Genomic DNA, 9,796 nt, shown 5'->3' on the forward strand with positions numbered 1-9,796 from the left:
ATACTGATTTATTTCATACAATAAATAATACTATGACTTTTAAAAAGGAGATAATATTTTTTCAACTTGCATTCCCCTTTATTTTACTACTAAGAGAATAAAAAATTTCATAGTTTCCCCCTCCAAAAAGAAGTTGGCTAAATAAGGAAACAAAACTCTATTTTTTATTAAATAATTATCTTTTAGTTAAGATATAATCTTTAATCATTATAAATTTTTTTAATTAAATTATAATCTTTTAATTTAAAAAAAAAAACAAAATTGGTATAAATCTAAAATTCGTATATGAAAACCGAAAAATTTGATATTATTAGTTTTGCATAATTTTTTTTTACCAAGTACGAGTATTTAGTTCGTATAAAAAAATTATGAACTTATATTATTAATTTCTTGACAAAAAAACTTTAAAATTATTTGAGATAATTTATAAATTGAAATCATTAGTTTCATGATGAAAAATTTCCTTAAAGTTATTAGAAATCGAGAGGGGAGAAATTCATAAAGCGATTATCGTATTATTGATAGTAGTTCGTTCGTACCCATTACAATAAGAGATCAGACATTTATATAGCATTCAAAATAACCTAAATCTCGATCTAGAACATTCTAATGTAGGTAATTGAAGATATTCATCATATCATTATAATATTATTACGATTACGGTATAATACCGTAATATTCTCCAACAAAAATATACATTTCATGAATTTACTTAATTTTTTTAATTAATTTTCCATCTCAATTTTTTATCCTCATATTAAAATATGAAAAATTAATAATACGTCAATTTTAAATCTTAAATAATACATTATAAAGTAAGTAAAAGATCTATGAATACCGCGCATGCATGCGCGGGATCCATACTAGTAAAACTATAAAGTTATTAACGGTCCCGTAATTTTCACGGGTTCCAAAATTAGTTCTTATTTCAGACGGGTTGTTTTCCCGTCTGAAATAAGACCGACAAACCGCCGTCTGAAGCAAGACGCGCTGTTGTTGTATAGCATCTGAGTTTTTTTAAATGTCCAAAAAAGTAATACTCCTGACTGGCGGGAACTCTTTTCATCCATTTGGGCCGTCTCTTACTCTTCCACAATTGTCGCCTCTTTAAATGAGAATTTGTGTGCAAACAAAGTTACAAAACCCACCTTTTTCCCCCCAAAATCCCCCCTGAATTCCCAATCTTTCTAGGGTTCTCAATCCTGCCCAATTGAGAATTATGTGAAATTGACCATAATTCTTCCAATTTTCAAATAAAGAATGAGCTTTCAAGATATTGAAGCAGGTTGATGTTAGTTTTATTGAATTGTGTGATGTTTCGGGGGTAATTTTGACGGGTTGATGTTAGTTTTATTGAATTCATCAGGTGAATTAGCGTTTGCTTAGAATTGGCAGTGATTGTTAGATTGTGTGAGGTTTTAGGGAAAGTTTCGCTGGTATTGAGTAGAACGGTGATGATAGGACAGTTGATGCTTTGGCGAATTCTGATAATAATCTTACCCTAATGTCATCATTACCATAAAGCTTACCTAGTCCTAATCGGCATACAATTGTTCATATAAGTAGCACTAAGGTTTTTGTTCAAATATAATAATATACTCATACTCCTAATACACATTGGTTTTGATGATTCACTGGATCTCCTGTGTTTTTCGCTTCCTATATATACTTCCTCTCATTCAAATTCCGTATTGTAGATTATACTCACAAACATATCATTGACAGTTTGATTTTGTCTCTCTTTCACACTCTTACAGTTTATTTTTAGGGTTACCAAGTTGAGAATTCTAGGGAAATTTCAACCCCAGTCTTAGTTAAAAGATCCATAATAGTTTTTCGATATACTAGGGGTAGAAAAATATGAGCTTTCAAGATCTTGAAGCGGGTTATGGAAGGCCTCTATCTTCAATATATGCCAATCAGGACCCCACACGAATATTATCTGCTGGAATTTTCCAGATCAATACTGTTGTTTCTTCCTTACAACGCATTGTCCATAATCTTGGAACACCTAGAGACAACATTGAGCTCCGTAAAAGGCTGTATGTTTTTTTTATTAATGATTTTGATCCTAGTTAGTAATTATGAACGCTTTTCTGTTAGATTTAGGCTGTTGCGTGGTAATTAATATAAACTGATTGTTTTATAAAGTTTGGTGAAGGGGTTTTGTTAAAGTTGGGCCTAAATGTTAGGTTTATTATGAATGCAGCTGGTACAGGAATTACTTCCTCAATGGAGTTTATTTGTAACAGTATTTAGTGAAGTCTCTTTGTGACTGGTCTTTATTAGTCTAAATTACTTCAAGCTACAAGCTTACAACCCTTTGTCATGATCGAGGTGGTGTAAAACATTTTTACAGAGCTTTTCAATTAATCATGTGCAAGGATTCTATGACTCTGTTTGCAGTGTGAGTTGGGTGTCAAGCGTATTTTTATTAGCCTTCTCTAAATCCCATCTTTTTGTTAACAGACACAAGACAAGGTTACACATTGAGCAACTGGTAAAGGATACTTTAGCCAAACTCAAGCAAGCAAGTGAAACAGATCACAATGCTAATGTCACTGTAAGTGTTTTCTTCAGGCTGTTGTTGTTCTTGCCATAGTATATGCTTCTCACATATCTCTGTATTGCATCGGTTCCTAAATTTGTTTTTTTACATAGTCCAGGCTATCAGAAAAATTGCTGATGCCAAACTTGCAAAAGATTTCCTGGCAGTATTGAATGAATTCCAAAAGGCTCAGCGCCTGGCTGCCGAAAGAGAAACTGCATATACTCCTTTTGTTCCCCAGGCTACTCTACCTTCAAGGTTAGCGGTTGGTTCTTGCGTCTCCAAATCAATTGTTATTGTCCGCATATACATACTTAATTCATGGATATTAGCCCATCATATGAAATAAGATTTAGTAGGCAAATGGGCTTAGCAATAGTCGTCATGGAATTTTGTTGCTTTGCCTGCTGTGTTATGTTGACACTCAACTTAGAGACCATCAGACATAACGCCTTGCTACAATCCCAGTGCCATCCATTTGCCATATCTGTTCGGAGGTTGATGGACCTCGTTGCTGGCTATATTCCGTTCTGATATTGCTGTGTGTTTTAAATTAGTTGGAGTTTTGGAATCATATACTTTATGAATATTGCTAGACAGCTATTTTCCTTTGTAGTATATTGTTAATATGATTTAATTACGTAATGCTTACTATCTGAAATTGAGATAGCCTTTTTTCTTCCAGCTTTGAACATTGTTCAAAACTAGGGCATTATTTAACTGATTTTCCATTACCTATGTATGTTTTAATAGCTACACTGCCAGTGAGATTGATGTAAGTACAGACAAGACACCGGAGCAACATGCTCTTCTCGTGGAAGCTAGGAGGTGAGGATCCAATTTCATCTCTTATAAAACAATTGTTCGATCTTTCAGTCAATTATCTGACATGTCACGCTGAGCTTTCTGAATGAACGTTTGCAGGCAAGAAGTGTTACTATCCCACAATGAGATTACTTTTAATGAAGCAATCATCGAGGAAAGAGAGCAAGGAATACAGGAAATCCAAAATCAGATCGGTGAGTTAAATGAGATCATCAAAGACCTTGCTGGGCTTGTCCATGACCAAGGAGTTATGATTGGTAAGTTTTCTATCAATTTGCTTTACAGTCTTGAGCAGGGACACTGCTTATATCCATATTCAATAGTTGATATGATGGACCTTTCATGCAGATGATATTGGTTCAAATGTTGAAAATTCTCATGCTGCTACTGCACAGGGAAGATCAGAACTCGCAGAGGCGTCAAAGACCCAAAAATCAAATTCGTCACTAGTGAGTTTTCCTTTCTCTGTGATGACTTTACTTTCAATGTCTTATCTTAAATAACAACTGGAATTCAGATGGGAGATGTCCCCTAGAAATCTAAAATCAGTCATCAAACTTTTTCTTACCATTAAGTTATGTGGTTTGCTGTAAATGGTCTTGATTAACACAGGACACAAACTATTTGGTCTTTAAAAATGTTCTTCTTAGGTGCTATAACCATTTTAACTAAATATTTTAACGAAAACTTACCATAGTGGATAATTAACATGCTACATAGGCAAACTAGCATATACGGAGTATATAGCTTAATCTGTCATCTCTTAGCGTAGATCTGATGCTTATTTATTGTTGTATGCAGGCCTGCTTGCTGTTGGTGATCTTCGGGATCATTCTCCTCATAGTCTTGATAATCATTGCGGCATAATCGGATGGTTTCAAGGTTCCTTCTTGAAATGAATGGTTTATGTTCTGGAAATATGTACTACACTCTCTATGCGTCTCCTTTTTCTGTTAATCCCTTTCCTCTTTTTCACCTTGTTTGTATGTTTGCCCAAGGCGGACAACTGCGTTTTCTTGTGTAATGATGATACATAATTGTTTGTAAATTCAGTTGGAAAATAGCCTTGTCTTTGTCTGTGATGATATCCCACTTACCTGAAACTGTGTTTTCTGCACTCGAATCCTTGTTATACCCCCCTCCTTGTTACCCTACCCTCCCTTCTTCCCAATATCTTATCGTGGTTGAAAGTCTTGTTGAAATCCAAATAGTTGGGCATTTGTATGGCTTCGTTGGTTGCAAAGAGGCCCGGTTAGACACTGTAAACACCTCAGTTCTCCGTAATGTGAACCATATACGGACTTGCTGTAAATGCAATCGAGGGTCTCTTTAAGCAGGAAATGTAGGAGCTAATTTAGGAGTAAATAAATTATACTCGGCTGCATTCTAGTAATCTGTCCCATTTGACTTTAGAAGCGTCAAATGACGTCGATTTGATCCATATTATCTCACACTCACAAGTCTCAACTTGTGATAACATCATTTTTTTCGGACGGGTAACATAAACATAACGTTTTTTAATTACATCTAACGGAAACATTATACTCCGCAATTTAGGATAGAAACAGTGTATCTTCTTGTGAGTTTGTGATTGTTATCGGAATAATTTGACAAACTCTATTATCTTGGGTTTAGGCCCGGTACACTGCCTAGAGAAAAATAAATCAAAACAATGCTGGGCTGGAGTTCCTTGGTCACCGATTTCAGGGTTAACTCCTTCCAGACTTTGATGCACTCTAAAGATGGAAGTGGGAAATGTTCTCAATAATATAGAAAAGAATAATAAGTTTAAGGAATAATTGATAGGAATAATCTCACCTTTAACATGTCTTCCCAAAATAATCTCACCTTTTAATAATCCGAAAACAATCCCACCTTTATGACATATCTTCTCAAAATAGATCTTTACCTGTTAATTACCTGCAATAGAAGGTAATACTTTATTTTTTATATTTCTTATCTCAAATACCCTTGTAACCGTCATTCTCATTTCTTTGCTTCATTTCTTATTTTTTTATACTTCTATTGTTCTCCTTTTTTCTTTGTTCTCTCTTTCCTTGCACTTACAAAGTGTTAATGTTCCATACACACTGTATGACAGTAGCAATATTTGCAACAATGTTTTGCAATTAGGATTTAGGAAAACACAAATTTAAGAAGAGAAATGTAAATGTTGTATAAGAAAGGGTGTTGATAAGGACGCTCGACAGACGACAAATTGACGGAACCACAGGATAAAATAAAATCACAAATACCCCTTACTTTTCCTCAGTGGTGAAATAGAACGAAGCTCTCGTCAGTGTGTGATACACTCATACCAGTTCATAGACTATACATCTGAGGTAGTACCTCTTATTGTTTATTTTCTGAGTTTTATTTTAAAGTTTTTGAATTCTGCTTTAGTATAAAGTTTTTGAGCACATTTACTAAAACATTACACAAAAAAAATATAATATTGCTCAAAAACCATATTTATAAATGGTAATATGCTCAGAAAAAATGCTTATATGCTCAAAAACTATAAGATCTGAGGTACTACCTCAGATGCATAATCTTTTTTCTCCTCTCATACACCTAGATTTTGTCTTTTAAGTTTTAGCTATTGATTGCTCCCTAATATATATACTCCTTCCGTCCCATCATTTGTTTACCTTTAATTTTTGCATAGTGACTAATGAAAGAAGAGGAGGTTAATTATTCGACCATAAGTGGATTAAATTAAGTATGAAGGATAAAATTGTCTTGATTAAGACACCCTATAATGGAATAGGAAAACTAATGATTAGGACGGAGGGACTGAGATTTTATTGATTTACAAAGTTTAGTTTAAGGCGGCATTCGATTATGGAGAATAATAGTAAGAGATTTTATAGGTGATAATCAGGTAACTGGAATTATATGAAAACACAAACCATTTTAATGTAAAAGTGACGTGGGTTTCATTTAGTTGTTACCGAAAATAAAGGGAAAGAATTTATGAAGAAAAAGGAAGAACAATAAAAAATGAAAATTTTTATATCTGGAATTTGGTTGTTTGGTAAGAACAAAAAATATAAACAAGCAAGAATGATGGGTTGGGGGGATGAAACTTACATAGAAGAAATAAATTACCTTTTATTATAGGTAAGCAATAGGTAAAGGCTTATTTTGAGAAGACATTATATAAATGTGGGATTGTTTTCGGATTACTAAAAGGTGAGACTATTTTGAGAAGACGTGTCAAAGGTAGGATTATTCTTATCAATTATTCCTAAGTTTAATTAATGTGCCATCATGAATTAAAAAACCTTAACTTGTATATCTACAATAATGAAAAGTCTAGTCCAGAATATTTTTAAGGCGTAAATAAAAAACATAGCCAGATAGCCTCATATGATATTTCGTGAATCTTTATATTTTGGGCTCAACTTCAACTTTATTGATATCATATGATCATATGATGCGATTGCAAACAAGCAATTATTTTGTCCAAATAAATTGTATACTCCGTATTGGATTTCAAACCCATATCTCTAAATATAATAAAAAAGCAAAACTAAAGAATACACCTTTATAAAAAATCGTCGACGCTTTTCATAAAAAAGACACCCCCTACCCTTCCTCTCCCTCTCTCTACCCAATTCTCTCCCAAGCAAACAACACTAAAAAAAAAAAAACGATGTTGTAACTCGGTTGAAGAATTACACGAGCAATCCACATCAACGAAACAACGATTCAATGTCAAACAACGAGCAATCCACATCAAATGCTTTCAACGATTCTGAAGTAAGTAATTACACAATCTATTTTCATTTCAATCGAATTAGTATGATTATTGAATTACATGTTAAGTTGATATATTGAATTAAATGTAAGTCTTCATAGAAATAGTATATTTACATTACCTTGTGAATAGAATTAGGATGAATGGAACACAACACGCCCAAACCTGTCAAAAATATTTGTTTGTCGTCAATTGGGACGTTGAAATTCAAAGTCCCTCATGGACAGAGACGTCTATATTCAAAGTCCCTCATGGACAAGGACGTGAATATTCAAAGTCCGTCATGGACGGGGATGTGAATATTCAAAGTCCGTCATGGACGGGGACTTTGAATTTCAACGTCCTCCATGGACAGACTTTGAATATCAACACGTCCATTGTGGGTATGGACGTGCACTATTCACGTCCAGTATGGTGTGGGACGTGTAATGTTCACGTCTGTCATGGTGATGGACGTGAACATTCAATGTCTGCTCATGGTTCGGACTATTAAATTGGTTTTTCTTCATGTTGTTTAGTTTTTTCCGTAAATTTAGGTCTTTTTACATATTTTAGCATCTAATCGTTATTAATTTTGCGTGTTAACAAGATTCATTTGAGGAGTTTGGTGTAAATGATGTTAATTACAACCACCTATTTGAGACGGTTACATGTTTTGCGAGTCGGGATGAGGCGTTTCAGTGGGCTCAGAAAATAGCTTTTGATAACGAGTTTGCCTTAGTAAAAGCATCAAATGGGTCAAAAAATCGTAAACAACCCGAGTTGCAAGGGTCATACTTTCGTTGTTCAAGGTACGGCCGAACCAGAAAGAAGATCGATTCTGATATTCCCGAGAAGCCTAAGAAGAAAGGGACATCTAAGTGTGAGTGTTTGTTTCGGGTTCGAGCCGTTGAGAACCGGGCTAATGATATAAATGGGACGGAGTTGATTGTTTGGAACATTTTGACCTCGGAGAAAGGTGGATATCACAACCACCAAGTAGCAAAGTACAAAGACGGTCATAGACATTTTGCGGGTTTGGATGCCGAGGAGAAAGAGTTTGTGAGGCAACAAGTCTGTGCATCGATTCCCCCGAGAGATATTAAAAATGGTCTTCATCAAAGAACCCCCGATAAACCCCAACCTACAAGCGCCCAAATTTATAGCGAGGCAAACAAGGTTCGGCGTGAAATTAGAGGAACACGGCATACCGCTCAACAAATGTTGGCTCTAGCCGTTGCTTCTAAGTATGTGGAATGGCACAAATCAGATCCCGACTCAAAGGAGCTCAGTCATGTTTTTATGGCTCATCCGGAAGCCGTTAAACTCTTCCGTGCTTATCCACATGTGGTTCTTATTGACTCGACGTACAAGACAAATGTTTACAAAATTGCTCTTGTTGAGGTTGTTGGTGTAACACCGTGTGGGTCTTCCTTCTTAATTGCTGCGGTGCTCCTTCCGTCAGAGTCGGAAAACGATTATGGGTGGATGTTGATGAGATTACGCGAGCTACTCAGTTGTACGGGTTCATCTATTTCTGCCTTTGTCACTGATCGGGAAATGGGTTTGATCGCCGCTCTCGAGTCCCTTTATCCGAGCACTCCTCACCTTTTGTGTCGTTGCCACATTAACCGTGCTATGGAGAAACAAGCACTCTCAATGGAGAATTTGTGGTACAAAGATATCATAATGCATAGTAAAGAAAGCGGTTGGTACCGCGTGATCAATGCATCCACCATTGATGAGTTTAGGAGCGCTTGGGAATCTTTTAGTGAAAAGTGGGAAGAGTTGGCGATTTATGTGATCAATACATGGGGTAAATACAGGAAGAAGTTCATGAGCTGCTATACAAACCAATACTTACATCTTGGAAACACGGCCACTTCCCGGGTAGAGTCCTCCCATTCACTTTTAAAAGCTTGGTTGAAGAGTGCTAACCTAAACCTTGACACTATGTGGTCCCGTATTCATTCCATGCTTGAAGCGCAACACTCGAAGATTAGATATGAGCTAGAGGTTTCGAGGAGTAGGCCGCGAATTGGAGATCGTGTATTTTCATTGTTGCAAGGAAATGTGTCTATCAATGCCATTGAGATAATGGAAGAAGAGATTAAGAGAGGGATAAAGCTCGGGAATGTGTTGGAAGACCATTGTGGATGTGTGCTAAGGGTTACTCTTGGGTTATGATACCGTCATTTCAGTACCAAAAATAAATACCTAAGTACTACTAACAGAAGTCAGTGGTAAGTAGGGTCGATCTCCACAGGGAGGCGGTCACTATCTACTTATCTATTCGGTCTGTCTAATGTCACTAATGGGGGTTTTGAATTGTTTGAACTAAACTAAATAAGATAAAGGCAAGAGAAAAGGGATGAGAGAAATTAACAGGAAAAAGAGGGAACTAGGATGTCGGGTCATCAACGAACGTCAGTTAATTGCAGTCAAGGTCACAGATTAGTCGATGTGTCGGTCTAAGGGGCAACGAATATCTCCTTTCGGTCTCAATTCGCCCTAAAATGCTATTAGCTTAACTTCCGCCCTCACTAAAGCATCCTATTGTTCACTGCGGGTCTCACCCTTTCCAACCTTCCGGTCCAGGTCAAGGCTTACCAAAATTAAAAGGCTAATTGTGTCGACTCAACTAGCAGGATACAATTAAAGCAGTGATTAACAACATAGAC

At 35.8% G+C, this 9,796-nt stretch overlaps 1 protein-coding gene across 4 annotated transcripts; it reads left to right on the forward strand.

Annotated features, from left to right (window-relative positions):
• Positions 1 to 1,098: 1,098 nt before the first annotated feature.
• LOC141608177 (syntaxin-22-like) lies at positions 1,099 to 4,490 on the forward strand. 4 transcript variants are annotated; one of them, XM_074427553.1, is made up of 8 exons: positions 1,099 to 1,291; positions 1,896 to 2,042; positions 2,470 to 2,563; positions 2,667 to 2,806; positions 3,302 to 3,376; positions 3,473 to 3,630; positions 3,722 to 3,822; positions 4,175 to 4,490. In XM_074427553.1, coding segments are annotated over exons 1-8 (783 nt in total). In that variant the 5' UTR covers positions 1,099 to 1,289; the 3' UTR covers positions 4,241 to 4,490. The 4 variants fall into 4 exon arrangements, with proteins under 4 accessions (XP_074283654.1, XP_074283644.1, XP_074283648.1 ...); XM_074427543.1 differs by having other exon boundaries at positions 1,099 to 1,285; positions 1,883 to 2,042; XM_074427547.1 differs by lacking the exon at positions 1,099 to 1,291 and having other exon boundaries at positions 1,560 to 2,042.
• The last annotated feature ends 5,306 nt before the right edge of the window (positions 4,491 to 9,796 follow it).

The sequence above is a fragment of the Silene latifolia genome, chromosome 1 (assembly GCF_048544455.1).
Source record: "Silene latifolia isolate original U9 population chromosome 1, ASM4854445v1, whole genome shotgun sequence".
In the NCBI taxonomy this organism is placed as follows: domain Eukaryota; kingdom Viridiplantae; phylum Streptophyta; class Magnoliopsida; order Caryophyllales; family Caryophyllaceae; genus Silene; species Silene latifolia.

Excerpts from the sequence above, each read along its gene's own strand:
- LOC141608177 (XM_074427543.1), top strand. The coding sequence starts at position 1,261 with ATGAGCTTTCAAGATATTGAAGCAG. Across the intron at positions 1,286-1,882 it reads CTTTCAAGATATTGAAGCAG|CGGGTTATGGAAGGCCTCTA; the intron begins GTTGATGTTAGT and ends AAGATCTTGAAG. Across the intron at positions 3,823-4,174 it reads AAAAATCAAATTCGTCACTA|GCCTGCTTGCTGTTGGTGAT; the intron begins GTGAGTTTTCCT and ends TGTTGTATGCAG.